Source organism: Giraffa tippelskirchi, chromosome 11 (assembly GCF_054371585.1).
Source record: "Giraffa tippelskirchi isolate mGirTip1 chromosome 11, T2T-mGirTip1v1.2.pri, whole genome shotgun sequence".
NCBI lineage: Eukaryota > Metazoa > Chordata > Mammalia > Artiodactyla > Giraffidae > Giraffa > Giraffa tippelskirchi.
In genome coordinates this window covers 21,424,908-21,446,170 of record NC_137285.1, presented here as the reverse complement: position 1 = coordinate 21,446,170, position 21,263 = coordinate 21,424,908, and the positions used below count along the sequence as shown (strand labels likewise).

The 21,263-nt window shown below is 46.7% G+C and overlaps 2 protein-coding genes across 9 annotated transcripts in view; one reads left to right on the top strand and one right to left on the bottom strand.

Annotated features, from left to right (window-relative positions):
* Positions 1 to 388: 388 nt before the first annotated feature.
* Positions 389 to 21,248, bottom strand: BRI3BP (BRI3 binding protein). Of its 3 annotated transcripts, none has more exons than XM_081540517.1 (4): positions 20,869 to 21,248; positions 9,183 to 9,285; positions 1,600 to 1,683; positions 389 to 1,200 (listed from the first exon to the last, which is right to left on the bottom strand). In XM_081540517.1, exons 1-4 carry the CDS (start codon positions 21,079 to 21,081, stop codon positions 779 to 781), a joined length of 822 nt encoding a protein of 273 aa, XP_081396643.1. In that variant the 5' UTR covers positions 21,082 to 21,248; the 3' UTR covers positions 389 to 778. The 3 variants fall into 3 exon arrangements, with proteins under 3 accessions (XP_081396643.1, XP_081396645.1, XP_081396644.1); XM_081540519.1 differs by lacking the exon at positions 20,869 to 21,248 and adding an exon at positions 20,085 to 20,500; XM_081540518.1 differs by lacking the exon at positions 1,600 to 1,683.
* Positions 20,583 to 21,263, top strand: part of DHX37 (DEAH-box helicase 37) — a 36,451-nt gene continuing 35,770 nt past the window's right edge. For 3 of the 6 annotated variants that reach the window (XR_014068572.1, XR_014068574.1, XR_014068575.1), the window contains exon 1: positions 20,596 to 20,839. The gene's annotated coding sequence lies outside the window, so the exon portion shown is untranslated. Of the gene's footprint in view, positions 20,840 to 21,263 lie in introns of all 6 variants that reach the window. The other 3 variants (XM_081540509.1, XR_014068576.1, XM_081540508.1) reach the window with 3 other exon arrangements.

The window sequence follows — 21,263 nt, the reverse complement described above, 5'->3', positions numbered from 1 at the left end:
AACTCCAGTGATATTTCCTTGCCTGGTTCTTGAATTTTCCTTTAGAAAATGTGGAGGTTAAAATACATCAAAGTACAGAAAGGGGAGGGAATCTTCGGTTTTCTACAAATAATGAATTCTTCATTTAGAAATCTGATTGATGGGGGCTTGGCTGGATCATCTAGGATCTCAAAGACATTGAGTTTCAACCTTGAAACCCAACAGTCCACTCAGAAGCAATGTTGATTCATCAAATCAACATCAACCAAAAACATGAAATGAAGGTCACAGCTTTGGAACATGAAAAGAACGCACACAGACCTCACCCACCAATCCCTGTGCTGCAAAAGCAAACACTTGCCTTGAAACTTTTCCAAAAGGTCGAATTAGCAATTTCTTCCCCTCTGTGTAAAGTTTTAATAAGCTCAACTCGATCTGCCTTTATTAAAAAACCTTACAAAAGATGTATTTAAATGCTTGAAAAAATTAACTTTATGCTCTATGCACAGATAAACTTCTCTTTCTGTACAGCTAATATGGTTATATCCTTTGTTTAAAAAATATTTTTTTCCACTAATGACACTTGGTGGGTAGTCCTACATCAGCGATCTTGTCAATTCTTCCCGGAAGATGTCCTAAGAGTTGATACATGGCCGGAAACACCCTTACAAAGCGCCCCTCTCTTGCTCAGGCATGTTTATTAAGATTGTTTGGGGTTTGGCGTTCTTTTTTTTCTTCTTCTTTTTTGTTTCCGGAGAGAGGGCGCTGGCGGGGGCGGAGCCGGCCGGCTGGCTGGTTGTCACTTGCTGTTGGGGCGGTCAAGACTCTCCAGCACACGGGTGAGGCGGATGTTGAGCAGTCTGACCTGGTTCTCCAGTTGTTCCAGCTTCTCCTCCACGCTGGGGCCACTGGGGCTGCCTCGCCAGTAGAAGCCCATGGGCCCGGTCATGAAGTAGATGGCCACCACGAAACACAAGGGCAGCACGGCATTCTCAGGCTCGCCCTCGTACTTGTGCAGGATGTACACGCAGGACATGGAGAATAGGATGACCCGCACCACCCAGAAGAAGCGGCCGAACACCACGTGCAGGGCGCTGAAGGTGAAGCCCAGGGTCAGGGACAGGAACCAGTAGGCCAGGAGGACGACGCCCACCAGCAGGAGGGCTCGCGCAGGGCTGTTGGCCACGGAGCTGGGGTTGAAGTACTGGGACAGGTTCGAGACTGCAGGACAGAACAGAGGGACAGCGGCCGGTTACAGGGAGTCACGGGGGCTCTCTGCAAGCTGGGGTGGGTGGCTCAGCTCACTGGCTGGGCCTCTTCCACACCCTGAGAAACTAAAGCTGGCTGCCTGGGTATAGAACCTTGGGAGAAGACAGGACAACACTGTTCTATCACGGGTTTAATACACCTTTCAGGTAGGGCAGAGCCTGCACACTGGCCTTCAGCTGCGTTCCTTCCTGTCTTCCATACCCAGCATTAGGCTGGGTGCATGGCTGCCTAGGAGAAGGGTGTTTCCCAGCCTCCCTTGAAGCTAGCTACATAACTAAGTTTTGGTCAAGGAGAGGTGGGCAGAAATGTTTTGGGATGGCTTCCTAGAAGTAGTGGGAATAGGCCCTTTACCTCTTCTTCTTCTGTCTGCTGGAATGTGGATGCGATGGCTGGTATAGAAGCAGCTGTCTTGGGTCATGAGGGAAGGGAATTCACCTATTGGGGAGCAATAAGATGGAAGGGGCCTCGGACCTGAGGAGAATGTGCTGCAGAGCCACCTACCTGCCTAGCCACCTACCTGTGAACTTTTCACATAAGAGAAATATAAGCTTCCATCTTGTATAAGCTGCTGTAATTTGGGGTCTCTGTTACTCACAGCCAAACCTAATCGTAACTGGTACCCACACATGAAGTTCCATCTTAAGAATGGAGTGAAATGGAGGATGTACATCTTCTGTGTGCCCGACTTAAGAAAATTTTCAAACAGAAAAGTTAAAAGGATGGTAATATAAATACTCCTATCAAAATCATCTAGGTTTAACAATAGTTAACATTTTGCTCCACCTCTAGTCACATACCCCCCTCCTTTTTTTTTAACCAAACCTTTCGAAAGAGGCACACATGCTTCAGCATGCAACTTTCTCTCCCAAGTTTATTGAGACACAACTGACATACAGCACTATTTAAGTTCACGGTATACAGAATGCTTGACTTATATTGTGAAATGATCAAAGTAAGTTTTGTTAATATCCATCATCCCCACACTAGTGTAAAGCAAATGTGTTGCAATTAAAAATACAAAAGCAAAACAAAAAAAGTCCATCATCTTATAGATAGAAAAAAAAGTTTTCCTTTTCCCAAGAACTTTGAGGATCTCCTAACTCTAATAACTTTCAACTATACTGCACAGCAGGGTTAAATACAGTCATCACATTGCATATTACACCCCCAGGATTCATTTATCCTATAACTGCAGTTTGTACCTCTTAACCATCTTCTTCCAATTCCCCTACTTTCCATTCACTATCTCTGGCAACCACAAATCTGACCTCTCAATTTATGAGTTCTTTTTTTTTTAAAGATTCTATATATAAGTGAGATTATACAGTATCTGCTTTTCTCTGACTCATTTCACTTAGCTTAATGCCCTTAAGGTCCATCCATGTGGTTGCAAATGGTAGGATTTCCTGTTTTACGGCTGAAGAATTCTCCATTGTATATAGACACACCAAAATTTCTTTATCCATTTACCTGTCAGTGAACACTTAGGTTGATTCCGTGTCTTAGCTATTCTAAGTAATGTTGCAATGTACTGGCCGGGGATGGGGCGGGGGTGGGGGGTGGCAGTGATGGTGTAGTTATTTCTTTGACGTAGTGTTTTTGTTTCCTTCAGATATACTCCCAGAAGTAGAACTGCTGGATCGTATGGTAGTTCTACTTTTAATTTTTTTTTTTTAATTTGATTGATTTATTTTTGGCTGTGCTGGATCTCGAATGCTGCATGCAGGCTTTCTTGAGTTGTGGCGAGCGGGGACTGCTCTTGGGTTGCAGTGTCTGGGCTTCTCACTGCGGTGCCTTCTCTTGTTGCAGAGCACAGGCTACAGGGCATGTGGGCTTTAGTAGTTGTGGCCCACTGGCTTAGTGGCTCCAAGGCATGTGGAATCTTTTCAGACCAGGGATGGAACCCGTGTCCCCTGCACTGGCAGGCAGATTCTTATCCACTGCACCACCAGGGAAGTTCTCTCCTTTTAAGAGGAAATTCCATACTGTTTTCCATAGTGGTGGACTAATTTACATTCCCACCAACAGTGCCCAAGGGTTCCAACTTCTCCACATCCTCAGCAACATTTGTTTTCTCCTATCTTTTTGGTAACAGTCATTCTAATAACCAAATTAATATTTCATTGTGGTTTTGATTTGTATCTCCCTAATGACTTACTGGTAACATAGTACCTTTTCATGTACCCGTTGACCATTCATATAGAAGGAATACGTTTCCTTCTTTTCATAAATATGAAAACATTCATTTTCATATGTTTACTTTTTTTAGAAACAATGTCTATCAAGGTCCCTTGTCGTCCCCTTGCCCTTTTTTTTCCTGGCTGCACCATGTAGCAGGTGAGATCTCAGTTCCCTGACCAAGGATTGAACCCACACCCTCAGCAGTGAAAGCTCAGAGTCCTAAACACTAGACTGTCTGGGAATTCCCTTTTGTCCATTTCTTAATTTTCTTTTTTTTTTGCTATTGAGTTGTATTAGTTCTTTATCTATTTTGGATATAAAGTCCTTAACAGATATGTTTGCAAATATTTGTCCATTCTGTAAGTTCATTTTGTTGATCGTTTCTTTGGTTGTGCAGAAACTCTCTAGCTTGATATAGTTCCGCTTGTTTATTTTTGCTTTTGGCGTCAAATCCAGAAAAATCACTGCCAAGGACAAAGTCAAAGAGCTGACTGCCTGTTTTCTTCCAGGAGTTTTAGTTTCTGGTCTCACATTTAAGTCTTTAATCCGTTTCGAGTTAATTTTTGTGAGTTGTGTGAAATAGAGATCTAATTCCATTCTCTTACATGTGAATGTTTTCCCAGCACCACTTATTGAAGAGATTGTCTTTCCTCCGTTAAGCATGCTTGGCTTTCTTTTCAAATACTAGCTAACCGTATGTGCGTGACTTTATTTCTCAGCTCTACTGGTCTATGTGTCTGTTTTTATGCCAATACTATTTTGTTTTGTTTTAAAGCTCCATGTTTTTTTAAAAAATATTTTTATTTACTTATTTGGCTGAACTGGGTCTTAGCTGTGGCACAGGGAATCTCCGATCTTCATTGAGGCATGTGAGATCTTTAGTTGTGGCAGGCAAACTCTTAGTTGCAGCATGTGGGATCTAGTTCCCTGACCAGGGATCAAACCCTTGCCGCCTGCAGAGAAAGTGCAGACTCTTAGCCTCTGGACCACCAAGGAAGTCCCTGCTCTAGCAAATTAACTGAGCAGGAGGAGGTCATGGGAACTTCTAGTTTGCAGCCAGTCGCTCAGAAGCACAGGTGATGACCTGGACTCATGATTGGCATCCAAAGTGGAGTGTGGTCTTTGCCTGTGGGGTCTGATTCTGCCTCTAGGAAGACAGAGGCACTGAACTGAGTTGAATTCTCTGTCACCCCATAGTATCTGCACATTGCTAGCTGGTAGGGGGAAGCCTACACACACACACACACACTTTGGAATTGGGTCCAGGAACCTTTTTCAGTCGCACACCTAGGGCAGAGTGGAGCTGGTATTTCAAGGTAGAGTCTAGCTGACAGAGCCACCCAGTCCCTGCCCTGTCCTGAGGCAGCCTCCAAGAGGAATCCCTACTTCCCCCGTTTTGTCACAAGTGGGCTCCAAGGCTTCAGAGAAACTCAACAACTTGACGATGGGAGACTGAAATCCTTCCTTCTGACTCTGGATGCTATTTCCCAGAAAAGGGTCTTCAGCCAGGAGATCAAGGGTGGAGCTAACTGTGCTGTCATTAAGGTGGACACCAAGCCCGGGAAACGTGGCAAGTGTGAATTGAGGTGTGCTGGGCCAAATACAGACAAGATTTCCAAGATGCTCCAAAATGTAAGACAACTCATTAATAATTTTCTATTGATTCCAAGATGAGATGACTTTTTGTTTTCTTGTGGCTGTGCCAGCAGCTTGTATCGAACCCACACCCCCTCCAGCGGAAGCGTGGAGGTTCAAGGGAAGTAGCAAGATGGCAATATTTTTAATCTATTGGGTTAACTAAAACACCTTATTCATTTCACTGGTTTCTTTTTACTTTTTTAACATGGCAATTAGAACATTTAATGTCACATATGTGGCTGGCATTTTATTTCTACAGAACCACTCCAGGCTAAGGACTCTCCATTTTAACCAGTACCTTGAAACATTCTGAAGCAGGCAATTAGAGGATTCTGCTCACAGATGCATTCTGTACCAGAAAATCCAACTCGGGAGTCCAGATTCCTGCAAAACCTTTTGCACCTTCAAACATCGCAGCATAAGACACAGACTCCAGAGGTCTTCAGATACTTTGAAACTTACACATCAAGGGGAAGAAAACCACGACACAGCAGCGAGTTCTTTCACCTCCGAATGTGCCAGCCACCATTCTCATGAACGAGAGTATTCAGGGCCCCTTGGCTCCGCTGTGGAAGAACTCTGTGGGATCTTTGATCTTCACTGAGGCACGTGGGATCTAGCTCCCCGACCAGGAGGCCAATTTGACTCCAGTCTTTCATTTCAAGCCGAGCTCAATTTCTCGCAGCCAGGTTTATTTCTCCAGGGCTCATTGGTCAGGGATGGAAATACCGAGAGTTTAATGATCTGGGCAGGTGGTAAATATGGATTCCAAGCAGGATTGCACTCAATTGCGGGAGCCAGGTTCCGTGTTGACTCACCCGGAGTCCCAGGAGGGGCCCTCCGCAGCCCCAGGGGGCTTGAAGCTGCACAGCAGCCTCTCAAATGACCATGCTGCTGCCTCTGATTCTCTGCCTAAGGCCTCGCAAAGACTGAATTCGGTGGTTCAAAGCCGGAGGGTGGGTTCCCAGGGATGGAGGGGATGACAGTGGATGTGAACCAGGGTGTGGGTTTGGGCCAGCAGCCGGCTCAACCTAAAGGCCTCAGTCTCTGATCTGTAAGGTGGGAGCATCAGGGCCGATGGAAAGGGTCAGGGGTGGTGGGCAGATTCAGAGAGATGGTGCGTGGAACTGAGGGAGTGTATTGGTCTCCTCGGGCTGCTGTCACAAATGACCAGACCTGGTGGCTTCAAGCAACAGGAATGGAGCCTCACTGTACTGGGGGCCAGAAATCTGAAGTCAAGGTGTGGGCGGGGCTGCACTCCAGCTAAAGCTCCAGGGGAGGCTCTCTCTCTGCCCCTTCTGTTTCAAGTGGCTCCGGCTGGTCGCTGGCTCATTGACTGCACCCCTCCTTCTCTGTCTCCGTTTTCATATTCACATGGCCATCATCTCCGTCTTTGTCTCCATCCAAATTTCCTTCTTTTTAAAAAGTATTTATTTTTATTTATTATTTGGCTGTGTCAGGTCTCAGTTGCAGCATGCGGGATCTTTAGATTCGGTTCTCAGATAGACCCAGTTCCCTGACCAGGGATCAAACCGGGCCCCCCTGCATTGGGAGCTCGGAGTCTCATCCACTGGACCACCAAAGAAGTCCCTTTGTCTTCTTATAAGGACACCAGACGTTGGATTGAAGGCCCACACTAACCTAGGACGACCTCATCTCAACTTGATTACATCTGCAGAGACTTCATTCCCCAATAAGGTCACGTTCACAGGTGTGGGGGTTTTGGGGGGCACTTTTGGAAAGGGATACAACTCAACTCATCAAAGCAGTGAAGCAGTGGGGCCAACAGGCCTCCAACTCTTACTAACAATGGGCCCTTTTGTGCCAGGGGCAGAGCCAGGGCTGAGGTTGCAGCCTGGAGAAGGCAGGCAAGACCTTGCTCACGGGATCTCAGAGGGGAGACAAGTAACAAACACACACACGTGGGAGGAGGACAGGAGGTGGAAGAATGAGTGTGAGAACTGAGCATGAGGTTCCTTACACAAGGTGGTTAGGAGGGGCTTCTTGGAGGAGGTGTCATTTACCAGAGACCCAAGCGTGGGAAAGATGGGAGCAGGCAAAGGGCTGGGAGGATCGTCCCCAGCAGGGAACACATAGAGGGACTGGAAGGCATCAGGGACCCGGGTACGTCCAAGGGCTAGGCAGTGTCCCTGGTGTGCACTTTGTCAATTCAAAGTGCATCAGGAAGTCACTGGGCAGTTTTAACGAGAGTGACTTAATCTGACTTTTATGTTTTGTTTTTTTAAAATCACTAACCAAAAAAGTAGTAATAAAAAAAAAAAAATCACTCTAGCTGATTTGTTGAGAAGGGACCCGGGTTAGGAGATAAGCAGGAAAGCGCTCACCCAGCAGGCCTAAGGCCACTTTCCAGAAAAGTTTGCAAGTTGGGCCCTTGGCCAGCATCTGGGAAAGTGGATTTCTGGAGTGTGAGAAATAAGTGGCCTCCATCCCCATTTCTGGCACAGGCTCCTAAAACCCTAGGAATTTCATAAGTGATAAGAGCAATAAAGGTGTCTTGATAATTCACAGCCCCTTTCACACATACCTGTGTTTGTTAATCAGGTGATTCTGAAAAGCCTCTGAAGATGTAGGCTGGTTGCCAAGGGAACCAACTTGGTTATTAGAGGGTTAAGCCTTTCCATTGACCCTCCTGGCCTCCTGGGAGAGGGTGAAGGTTGAATCCATCACCAGTGGCCAATGAGTCAATAGAACTTGGAATGTGGAAGCTCTGGGTCCTGCCCACAAACCCTGCCCCACGCATCTCCTTCACCTGGCTGTTCCTGGATTACATCCTTTCATAAAAAACCAGTTATCTACTGAGTAAACAGGTTTCCTGAGTTCCGCAAGCAGCTCTAGCAAGTTACTTGAACTCAAGGCGGGGACGGGTCATTGGTACCCTTGATCTATACCAGTCGGTCAGAAGCACTGGTGACAACCTGGACGAGTGTCTGAAGCAGGGGCAATTGTGGGACTAAGCCTTTGACCTGTAGGATCAGATGTTACCTCCAGGGAGGCAGGGTCAGAACTGAGTTCAATCTGGGCCTGGAGGTTTTGCACAATGTGGTTCATGCTGATATCTGCTTTCCTTCCGGGAGTCTGGAATTTAGAAGATGCGAGGCAGAGGGTGCCTACATGACCAGTCCCCCAATAAACACCCTGGGTGCTGAGTCTCGACTGGATGTCCCTGGTTGAGGACACCTCACATGGGGAACAAAGCATGTCCTGTGTGACACCCCCACCCCCATCCTGGAGAGGGCTCTGGGAGCCTGTGCCTGGTTCCCCAGACTTCACCCCACGTGTCTTTCCATTTGCTGACTGTGCTGTGTGTCCTTCCCTGTAACACATCACAGCTGAGGGTACCAACAAATGCTGGGTCCTAGGAGTCCTTCTAGAGATGCATGGGACCTGGGGGGTGATGGGGTGGTCTTGGCGACCCTGACACAGACTGCTTCAGGCTTCCTGGAGAGAGGCAGCAGTCTGGACCAGGGCCATGAGCTTGAACTCAAAGGGTTCTAGCAGCTGCCTCCTGATTGTTGGACCAGCACATTGACTTCCTGGGGATCACACATTGCTCCTTCCGATGATTCTGTGACCACCTCATTCTCTGTATTAAATTGCTTCTTGTCTGAGTAACTGGAGTAGTTTGTTACAGACCCTGACCATACAGAGACTCCACCTCTAGTCCCCAAGGTTTGCCTGAGTGACAGTTGTGTCTGACTCTTGGCGATCCCACGGACTATAGCCCACCAGGTTCCTCTGTCCATGGGATTCTCCAGGCAAGATTACTGGAGTGGGTCGTCATCCCCTTCTTCAGGGGATCTTCCTCACCCAGGGATTGAAGCCAGGTCTCCTGCATTGCAGGCAGATTCTTTACCATCTGAGCCAACAGGGAAGCCTAGGGACAGACAAGTTGGCACTACCCACCTACACATTCTAAGTAGCATCTGGGAATCTCAGCTACTTACAAACACAACTACGACAATAAAATAGGTTTTCTTGTATCCCCTCCACCCCTGTGGTCTTCTCCTGCACCACCCGCCCTGGATACCACTCCCATAATTTGAGAAGCACCAGAATGAAACACTGCCTTCAAATGAATGCCCCCCAACACTTACCGTCGAGTCCAAGAACTTCCAAGAGCTCTGCCCAAACTTTCCACACAGTTTCCACAAACATGTCCACTCCCAGCACGAACCTCTCGGTCAGCCTTGTCAGGAACTGCAGAAATGAGAGAAAAATCATTACTGACTCGGCCACAGCTTCCTTCTTCCTAGTCCAGCTGAGTTTACACTTGAATGAGAAAACTCAGCCAGCTGATGGCAAAGGCCACCCCAGGGCTTGACCAAATCACCCTGGGGATTGATGGAGCTTGGGACTAGCTCAGGGCGCCAAGAACCGAGCGAATATGGTCAGATCTCCCTCCTGGACTTCCCTGATGGTCCAGTAGTTGAGAACCCAAACATGGGTTTGATCCCTGGTCTGGGAAGATCCCACATGCTGTGGGGCAATAAAGCTGGTGTCCCACAACTACTGAAGCCCATGAGCCCTAGAGCCCGTACTCTGCAAAAAGAGAAGCCACTGCAATGAGAAGCCTGCACACTGCAACTGGAGAGTAGTCCCAGCTCTCTGCAACTAGAAAAAGCTGCCTGCAGCAACGAAGACCCAGCATAGCCAAAAATAATAAATAAATAAGAAAAATATATTAAAAAAGAAGTCTCCTTTCTACAGGTGGAGGGATCCGTCGGAGAAGCCAGGAGCCCTCTGCAAAGCTGCTCACTCCGCTTCTGATTACTCCCGGAGCCCTTCTGCTGACTCGTCAAAGTCCCTGCCTCAATTCTCATTTCTAAATGGTGGGAGGTGTTGCAACCAACCTATTTCACCTGGAGGCTGGGCGCTGCTGCATGGGACCAACTCTAAAGGGTGAGAACGGCGGTTCTCACAGTGAGTCCCACCGTCACCTCTTGGGCACGTGCAAACGATGGAGACGCACCTCCAACCCAGTTTTAAGGACCCGGGGGCCTTGAAGGGCTGCAGTAGCTCTCCCAGTATGAACAACACAAGGTGCAGCTTCATTTCACTTTATTGTTTAAAAATAAGTGATGTACTACACACATGGTATAAAGTCTCAGTTCCTACAACCTGAATCCCCTTTCAGAGACAACACTGTTACCACTTGCTTGTAGATCTTCCCTTATATGCCCAGGTGAAGAATGGTACAGACGGGGACTTCCCTGGTGGTCCAGCAGATAAGACGACTCTGAGCTGCCAATGTAGGGGGCCCAGGGTTTGATTCCTGTTCAAGGAACTAAGATCCCACATGCCCTGCAGTGTGACCAAAAGATAAAAAGGAAACGACTCCACCCCCACCTACTGAATTATACACTTTAAATGGAAGGACTGTATAGTATTAATATATGAATTATTCCTCAGTAAGTTGCTATTTGAAAACCAGAAGGATACTAGCATAACATTGCAAATCAACTATACTTCATTTATTGGCTGCATTGCATCTTTGTTGCGGCACTCAAGCTTAGTCGCCCTGTGGCACGTGGAATCTTACTGGACCAGGGGTGGTACCCATGTCCTCTGCATTGGCAGGTGGATTCTTAACCACTGGAGCACCAGGGAAGTCCTCAACTATACTTCTATTTAAATTTTTTTTAAACTGAAAGCGTAAGAAATAATAACAATAATGGAACAGTTGACATTAAAGAAAAAATCATGTAGGAATGACAGAAGTATCTACGTCAGGGAGAAGAGAGGGTCCCTGGACCTCTCTTGGATAGGGGTAGGTGGGTGGGGGCATTTTGGAGAATGTACCGTCCCCTGGAGAGAAGACACACTGGTGTCCGTTTAGTTAGAATTCTTTTTTTGTTAAAGAGTTTCCCTGATGTATCATTTACATACCATAAAGACGAGAAGTCTTTAAGACGCATGATTCAATGTTGTTTTTTTTTAAATCCCCCATAATTGAATTTTAGAACATCTTCATCACCCCAAAAGGAGTCTTGTCCCCATCCGCAGTCACTCCTCATTCCCTCCTCCCCTCAGCCTAGGCAACCACTAACCTTCTTCCCATCTCCACGGTTTTGCCTTTCCTGGACTTTCTGTACAAATGGAATCAGGCAATCCGTGACCTTTTGTGCCTGGCTCCTTGCACTGAAAATAATAATGTCAGGCTTCACCCATGTGGCAGTGTGAATTGGTACTTAATTCCTCTTTCTTGCCAAATAGCATTCCGTTCCAGGGTTCTCCACGCTTTGTTCCTCCTCTTGTTATTCTTTAAAAGCGTGCACAATTTGTGCCCATTTGTCCATAGGTAGCAATTTCTACATTTTGTCCCAGTGGAGGAAAAGGGAAAGGACTTCCTGGGGCACCTGGGGAAAAAATTAGCTGGTCTTTCAAGGGTACCAGCTTCCCTAGAAAGGGTGTGAGAAAGTGGCTATTTTGGGAGGAAGAGACATTACAGCTTATGTTGCCGCTGACCCTCTCTGTGCCTCAGTTTTCTCAGCTGTAAAATGGGACTAAGAAGAATGGTCATTAGGGAACTTCCCTGGTGGTCCACCAGGGGGTAAGAGTCCATGCTTCCAATGCAAGGGGGCTCGGGTTTATTCCCTAGTCAGGGAACTAGATCCCAGATGCCGTAACTAAGAGTTCGAATGCTGCAACTAAAGATCCCACGTGCCGCAACTAAGACCCAGTGCAGCCAAATAAATAAATATTAAATTAAAAAAAAAAAAGGATGTGGGGACCCCTTAGGTTGCCTGTGTCAGATCTGAGGATGGCTGGGCAGCAACCCAGCGCACCCAGCAAGGTTGGAGGTCCAGTCCTCTCTCCAAACGGAGTCATCTCCTTCCCACCAAACAACTGTCTTTGGGCAGGCGTTGGGAAACCCACAGGCCCAGACAGGACCTGGCTGTGCTCAGAGGAAAGGTCAGGCCCACGTTGGGGACCAGCCAGGGCAGGAGAAGGTGATATATGGAAAGGCTCATCATGGGCCTTTTGGACTGGGTGGTGGGAACACTCTCCCCGCTGGGGCTGGCACCGCCTCACTGTGGCTTCTGCTCCAGCAAGTTAGTCCTTGACTCCCTGTCTGTGTGAAGACACAGGAGCCCTAAGGGGATGCTGTGGGCAGCACTGTGTTCCTCCAAATCTCAGTAAAGATGAAATGAGGTCAATGTGGAGGACCTGGATCCAACAGGACTGGGGTCCCTACGGGAAGAGATGGGGGGCTTCCCCGCAGGTCCTCCAGTGGTTAGGACTCTGTGTGGTCAATGCCACAGGCGCAGGCTCAGTCCCTGGTCAGGGAACTAAGATCCCACATGCTGTTCAGCATGGCAAAAAAAAAGTTAACACTGTATTTGAAGGAAAAAAAAAATTATTAAAAAAAAGAAGAAAATGAACCCATTCCAGTATTCTTGCCTGGGAAATCCCATGGACAAAGAAGCCTGGTGAGCTACCGTCCAAGGGGTTGCAAAGGTCAGGTACCACCATGCCCACGTTTAACTGAATCTCTGCTGTACACGTGAAACTAACTCAACATTGTAAATCAACCATACTCCAATAAAAAATTTTTTTTGTTTTGTTTTTTTTTGTTTTTTTGTGTGTAATGAAGTTTTATTAAAGTATAAAGGAGACAGAGAAAGCTTCTGACATAGGTACCAGAAGGAGGCAGAAAAAGTACCCCCCTTGCTGGTGTTAGCAGTGGAGTTATACTCTAAGATAACAGGATTAGCCAGAAGGTTTCATTTAGAGACTGTCCTTCAGGCAGGATACATTATTGTTAAAATCCTTGTAAAGACAGACCTACTCCCATAATTTACATTTTAAGATAACAGAATTAGAATCCAGAGAGCTTAATCCAGAGACTGTCCTCAGGCAGGATACATTATTGTTATATAATCCTAAGGAATGTAGAGAGAAAAGAAAAAGTTTGTCCTTTCTTCCTCCTTCAGAATTTCAGACCTCTCTTCTCCTTGAAAGGAAAAAGAAAACAAGAAAATGGAGACACAGACATGCACAGAGAAAAGACCAGGTGAGGCCACAGGAAGAAGACACCCATCCGTGAGCCACGGAGAGAGAGGCCTCAGAAAGCAGCAGCCTGGTTTACACCCTGATCTCAAGTTTCCAGCTTGCAGAACTTCCAGAAGATATTTCTGGGTGAGCCAGCCAGACTGTGGCCCTTCCTCACAGCAGCCCTGCAGACTAAAGCGGGATTCAGCGAAGCCCAGAGCATGAAGCAGTTCACAGAAATGGGTGAAAAGCCAACGGCACAGGTTCAATGTTTTTTCTGCAACTTATAAAATATAGCCAATATTTTATAATAACTATAAATGAAGTATAATCTGTAAAAAGTGTGAATGTTGTACACCGGGAACTCAAGACTGTACAACATTGTACAATCATATACTACTATACATCAACTATACCTCAATTCAAAAATTTAATAATAGAATTAAACAAAACAAACCAAACAAAACTTGGGCATTCCCCTGGTGGTCTAGTGGTTAGTTTCACCGCGGTGGCCCAGGTTCAATCCCTGGTCAGGAAACTGGATTCCAATTCAAATGAAGCATTTTTGCATAAAGATGTTTTGAGTTGGTCAGGGAAATAGAAAAATGAACTTGGGATGGTTATTAAAAAATTGTCAGGAGCTGTGATGATGGTATTGTGCAAAACATTTTTACAAATGTTTATCTGTTAAAGACGGAGACTGAAATATTCAAAAGTGAACCAGTATGTCTTGGATTAGTTTCAAAGTACTATGCCAGGCTTCAAACATTTTTTTTGATGGGGGAAGAGATACAACAAGAATGTCAAAACTGGGTGAAGGGTATAGGGGTTCATCATACGAGTCTTTCTTCCTTTGTGTCTCTTGGGCAATATTCAGGATGAAAAGTTAAAATGAAAAAGATTCAAAAAAAAAAAAAAAAAAAGGAAAAGATTCAAGTGAACCATCTCAGGAGGCCCGCAGCCAGGCCAAGGGAGAAGACACAATTACTCCAGCTCAGCATTTCATCGACCCGTCCTAAATCTGGAGGGCATCCTAAACTCTCCTCACCCCCATTACCCCCAGCACATTTAAACTGGCCCCCAAGCATCTTCATAAGAAAAGCAGCAAAGGAGCAGTTTGGGAGTTGGTCATGGACAGAGAGGCCTGGTGTGCTGCAATTCATGGGGTCGCAAAGAGTCGGACACGACTCAGCGACTGAACTGAACTGAAGGATCTGAGGAACAGGAAGTAAGACAAAGGTAACAGGAACTGAAGTGCTGGAACACACAGGAGGATTAGGAATGAATTACAAAGGGAAAAAGGAGGAGGGTGGGTCAAAGCAATGGAACAAGATGACCCCATGTGTCCCGACATGCTGCCCTCTTAAAGACACAAGGCCCTCAGGTAGAATTCTTACTGGAACAGTAGGTCCTCAATCTAACCCCGAGGAAACAGATTAGATGCATCATGGGACAACTGAAAAATCAACTGGCTGTCAAAACCACAGGGAGAGGGACTTTTCTGGTGGTCCAGTGGTTAAGACTTCATGCTTCCAATGCAGGGGGCAGGGGTTCAATCCCTGGCTGGGAAACTAAGGTACCATGGGATATGTGGTGAGGCCAAAAAGTAAGATAACCCACAGGGAGAAACCATGTCAGTCCTAGAATGGTTACACTCAAAAAGACAGACAACCATCAATAGATGAGTGGAGAAAGATGTGATATATATAAATACACACACAAACCAGAATACTAATCAGTCATAAAAAAGAATACAATTTTGCCATTTGCAACAACCTGGATGGACCTGAAGGGTTCTCTGCTTAGTGAATAAGTCAGACAGAGAAAGACAAATAATGAGACGGCCCTGGTGATTCAGTGGTTACAACTGTGCTTCCACTGCACAGGGCGCAGGTTCGATCCCTGGTTGGGGAACTAAGATCTGACACACTGTGAGGCAAGACCAAAAAGAAAGACAAATACTGTACGATAACACTTTGGGGGGAATCTAAAAAGTATAACAAAGTCATGACTATAACAAAAAAGAGGCAGACTCACAGATATAGAGAACAAACTAGCGGTTACCAGCAGGGAAAGGGAAGAAGGGGGATGGACAAGATAGGGGTAGAAGTCTAAGAGATACAACTACTATGTATAAAATAAGTCACAAGGATATATTGCATAGCACAGGGAATATAGCTGATATCCTATTATAACAGCTATAAATGGTATATAGTCCAAAGATATTGAATCATTGGGTTGTACACCTGAATCTAGTATAATATTGTAAATCAACTATATTTCAATTAAAAATAAATTGAATTAAATATATCCAAGGGGTGGTGGGGAAGACAAGAACATATGCTGTCGAGGATGGGGAGAAACTGGAATGCTTATATACTGCTGATGGGAACGTCAAATGGTACAGCTGTACAAACTCCTTGAAGTGGCAGAGCTGCCATGTGCTGTGCTGCGTGCTTAGTCACTCAGTTGTCCAACTCTTTGCAACCCCATGGATTGTCCATGGAATTCTCCAGGCAAGAATATTGGAGTGGGTTGCCATGCCCTCCTCCAGGGGATCTTCCCAACCCAGGGATGGGACCCAGATCTCCCTCATTGCAGGCGGATTCTTTACCATCTGAGCCACCAGAGAAGCCCAGAAATTCCATGCCTAGGTACATACTCCAAAATAAACATACATTCATGGAAAAACTTGCACATGAATGTTCAGAGCAGCGCTATTCATAGTAGCTAAAAAGTAGAAACCACCCAAATGACCATTAATTGATAAATGGATCAAAGAAAAACTCTAAGGAATGAAATACTGACAAAGGCTTCAAAATGGATGAACCTTGAAAACACGATGCTGCGTGAAAGAAGCAAGATGCAAAAGACCACCTCCTGTCTGACTCCATTTACAGGAAATGTCCAGAATACATATGCAAATCCATAAGAACAAAGGGGTTCTGTCAGGGGTTGGGGGAGGTGGGGTGACGCCTAAGGAATTTAGGGTTTCTTTAAGGCGGAGAGGAGTGATGAAAATGTTCGAAACTGATTGTGGTGAGGTACAAAACTGTAGTGAAATGTACAGAATGTGGTGATGTCCAACCCCGCTAAGTATAATAAAAGCCACTGAACTTTCAGTGAATGAATCGTGTAGTATCTGAATTATAGATCAATAAAGCTGTTAAGAAAAAGAAGACATAAACATCAATGTCATAAAAGCACCCCCCACTCCCATTCCCAAAAGGGTAAAGCAACTTTGATAGATTAAAAGGAACTAAAGAGGCATTAAAACCAAATACAAAGATTGGGTGCTGTATTTTTTTTTTTTTAAAGCTATAAAGGACGTGAATATGGGCTGTATATTACAAGATATTATTGAACTAAATTTAAGTTTTGGGGTGAAGGGGCCATGGTATTATGGTTCTGTAGGAGAAAATATCATCATGTCCACAATTCACTTTCAAAAAAAAAAAAAGTGTATGTGTGTGTGTGTTTGTAGAGAAAAAGAAACAGTTTGGGGAGAATACGGTGAGCCCAGGTGGAATGTCTCACTGTTAACTTACTCAATTCTTCTAGCTTTTCAAAGAAAAAGTCAGAGACAACATTAGTTTGAGTATGGTGATGTTTCCAGGGGTGTATCCATCCATATGTCAAAATTTACCAACGCATACACTCTTGCCCCACTTTAAATGTGTGCAGTCTATGTTGATGACACCTCAATAAAGCTGTTAAAATGTTGGTGGCGGGAAAAAAAAAAGACTGGAAAGTGTCAAAGTTATTCTGCTCAAAATATTTTCTTACAAAGCAAAAAAATGCCAGCCTCTTAAAAAGAAAGACTAACAGTTTCAGTAATGGCAAAGGAAAACAAAAATCAGTTCCTCGTAAAGATGCCACTGGATTCCAAACAAGTGAAAAGATCGTCTATCTCACAATAAAATAATAAAACCTGTTTACTGACACCTTGTTGGAGAGGTATTGGAAAGCAGCCCTCACATGTATGATAGGAATGGAAACTGGTATAAATGGGAAACATCTCAGTAATGTCTCTCAGTACTCAAAATGTATATGAACTGGAACTGTGTATAAAGGACACGGCAGACAATGCTAGTTCATGTTGTCAAGAGTTAGGAGAGAGGTTATCTTGGGGCTAGGGGATTGGACCCCTATATTTCCAGTGCGATGTGTGAGTCACACGGGCATGTTTGGTATATGACGATTCATTTCACTGTATACTTAACACAGAAAAGTGCACTAATTATATTTCAATTAAAATTTTTTAAATGCACAGACGCTTTGGCTCAGCAATTGAATCTCTAACAATTTACAGATGAACTTGTATATGTGCACTCGAAAAAATTTAGATAGAAAAACCTTTACTGCAGCCAGGATTGGAGTGGCCAATCCAATCCAATAGGAAACTAACAAAACATGGACCGTCAGGAGGAGCTGGTTAAATGAGGGTACATCTTTATACTCAACACACCAGATGAATCCTTCTTATATCATCTACCATTTTACCAAACACTTATTCAGTGCCTGGTATTGTATACCATGGCTAGACATGCAACCTGCCAATTTATCTCCTCTGCACAAAGGAGACACACAGAGGTCAAGCAACTGGCCGAAGGTCACAGAGCTAGTAAGAAGCAGAGCTGGGATTTGAACTCAAGTCCGTGGAAGAGCAAGGCCAAGGCTCTGAACCAGAAGGGCAGGGGTTAATTTTAGACAATTCCTAGATAGAACAGAGAGTGTTTCATTAAATACCCTCAAACTTTACAACCCACTGAGCAGGTCTGGCTTGTTGAAAACTACAGTTGCTAGTAGATTCAATTTTCCTTTAATTATAATTAACAGAGCAATTTCCCCAAGCCTGGCTGGTCTAGGCTACACTCCACAGGAAATGTCAGGGAGCCTCATTTTGGATGCTGTACTGATTGAGGGGCTCAGGGAGGGTAGTGACACCAAAAGACCAGTGAAGGTACCAGCATGGACTCCACATCCACTGTGTACATGTGTGTGTGCACACTCCGTTGTGTCTGACTCTTTGGAGCCCTCCAGGCTCCTCTTTCCATGGGATTCTCCAGGCAAGAATACTGGAGTGGGTTGCCATTTCCTACTCCAGTGGATCTTCCTGACCCAGGGATCGAACCCGAATCTCCTCCATTGACAGGTGGATTCTTTATTACTGCACCACCTGGGAAACCCCACTGTGCCTGGGTTCAAATCCTGGCTCTGCCACCCAGGTGGACCTGAAGCCAGTCACTTCACCACTCTGTGCCTCAGTTTCCCTATCTGTAAAATGGAAATATTAATAGTACCAACCTAATAGGTCTGTTCTAAGGATGAAGTGAGTTATCCTATTTCTAAAAGGACATAGAACGGGGAGCACTTATTTGCTAGAAGGGATGTCGCCCAATTCACAAATTGCTGATTAAAGCCAATTAGATCTTAAAAAAAAAAAGGCATGGACTGCCCCATGGTCCCCTGGTTAAAACTCTGCACTTCCACTGCAGGGGGCATAGGTTTGATCTCTGATTGGAGAACTAAGATCCCTCATGCTGCTTGGCCAGAAAAAAAGAGGTGCATTCTAAACAAATGTGCGTGCTAAGCTGCATCAGTCGTGTCTGACTCGATGCGGCCCCATGGACTATAGCCCACCAAGCTCCTCTGTCCATGGAATTCTCCAGGCAAGAATACTAGAGTGGGTTGCCATTCCCTTCTCCAGGGGATCTTCCCAACCCAGGAATCGAACCCACGTCTCTCACGTCTCCTGCATTAGCAGATGGATTCTTCACCACTAGTGCCATCTGGGGAGCCCTTCAAATATGTTTAAATTATTAACAAATATTAGTTAGTATTATGGTCATCTCTATTGAAAGCACAAATCTTGGTTTATCTCAAAAGGAATTCTGAGATCAAGATTCTCATATACTTTGCCAGAATACAGCTGTCTTATTGATACCAACCCACATTTGAACCCCTAAATATCTACTTTGTATTTCATGTCCGTGGATCTCAGATTCCCAGATAGAATAATCAGCCTAGACATGGTGGCTTGTGCTTAACCCTCCCAAAAAAAGGCCAGACTTCTTTTTGCTGTGAGTGAGTAAAAGTAGCTCAGCTGTGTCCAACTCCTTGTTGGACTGTACAGTCCATGGGATTCTCCAGGCCAGAGTACTGGAGTAGGTAGCCCTTCCCTTCTCCAGGGGATCGTCCCAACCCAGGGATCGAACCCAGGTCTCCCGTATTGCAGGTGGATTCTTTACCAGCTGAGCCACAAGGAAAGGTCTTCTTTGCTGTAAAACAAATGTTTTCTGCCTTCAAATGGCTAAGGCACACTGCAGGAGGGAGGTGCAGATTCACCCTTCATACTCAGGCAGTCTGGATGGCCACTTCTCTGCACTCAGGTGTTCTGTGTTCTCCCTCTGTAGCCAGCTACAAAGAGCTATCCCCCCCACCCCCTGCCCCATTACCCACAACCTTTACAGCCTCTCAGAACACCCACAGGAGAGGACGGTCAGAAGTTAACAGCTTTCCTAACAAATTAACCTATGTTTCATCTCATCCAATTAGAATATTCAGCCAGTCTGATTTGGGGTTTAATATTTTCTTTTCCCTTCATCTCAAGCAGCAGAAAACATTTTTTTAAAACCTGAAAGCGCTGCGAGCAGGGCTAAGCAAGAGATTTGAGCCTTGGCCAGGATATAACTAACAGTATCTGACACTGATTCAGCCATGACTCTGGGCCAAGAAGGGACCAACGATTCATAATTACAAGAGGATATGATTACTATCCCCATTGAAGGAATAAAGAGAATGAGCCTCAAAAAAGTGAAGCCACTTGCCTGAAGCCATCCAGTGGAACTTTTCTCCACTCCAAAACCCCAGGGCTGACTCAGAGCAAAGAGCTTAAGAGAAGGAACAGTATGGGCTGTACTCCAGGAACCGCCTGACCACATGCAACCGTCCCCCTTATTCACTTCCCCTTGTTCGGTGGACCTTTACCCCCAGGGGCTCACCCAGCTGCCGAGGGCAGAGCGGGAAAGAAAGGGCTTCTCCTGAGCGCTCAACACCATCCCCAGGGGCCAGGGGCTCCTCAACAGCTCCAAAGTAAATAAAACACTCCAAGTGAGAGGCCCAGCACACAGTAGATGCTTAAACGGGTTACTGTGCCAGGTTGCCAAAGCAACGGCGCAGACTGCATTACTCTCATTCTTAAAAAAATAACGGTAAAATAATAAAAAGCCTAAATATCTTCAAAGCAGAAGGAGGAGGGCCTAAGGTGCTCAGGGGAAGTGGGTCGACGGCAAGGCTACAGGAAATTCGGGGTTGCTGGGGAGAGCGCAGCAGCGTGGGGAGAGCGCAGCAGCGTGGGGAGAGGGAGCCGACGAGCAGGGCGCCCCCTGGGCAGCCGCCACGGTGCCTGGCTCACAGTAGGCGCTCATTCAAACGTGTTGAATGAATGAATGAGAGGCGCGGCGGCGTCACAGCTGCCGAGGGGAGGCCCGGACCCAGTGCTCCCGGGAGCAAGGTTCAAGGAGAAATACCGCATAGAACACAGGGAGCGCCGAGGCCCTGCGCACTAGACCTGCGCCGGAACTCGCCCCCAGACACGACGCTGGATCGGCCCGGCTCGGGCCACAGGCAGCAGGCCCGGACCCCCCGCTCCAAACCCGGGCCTCCCTCTTCCTGAGCCCCGGCCGGCCTGCAGCCCCGGAGGCCACGCACGGCCCAGGAGGGCCCTGGGCGCCAGGTGCGCAGCGGCCGAGGCAAGGTGACCGCGGGCGCGGGCTCAGCGCCCACCTTCTGAGCGGCGCGCACGTTGTCCTCGCCGAACAGGCTGCTAACGCTCTGGGAGAAGGTGTTGACCGTGCGGCGGTAGCTGTTCTTCTCGGTGCCGCCGCGGCTCCGCGCCCCCTGCGCGCCCGGGGCCACTAGCCCGAGCAGCAGCAGCAGCAGCAGCAGCAGCAGGAACCCAGTCCGGGCCCAGGGTCCTCCCGAAGCGCGCGCGCCCATCCTGGAGCCGGCGGGATGTCGGGTGAGGGAGAAGGATGCGGGCCGCACGGTGGGACGCCGCGGCTCCGGCGGGGATCGCGTTGGCGCGCTAGGGGGCCGCGCGCCGCACCTCTGCCCGCGCGCCGCCGCCGCCGCCGCCGCCGCGCCACCTGCCCCGCCCCGCGCGCAAAGGCGCGACGGCC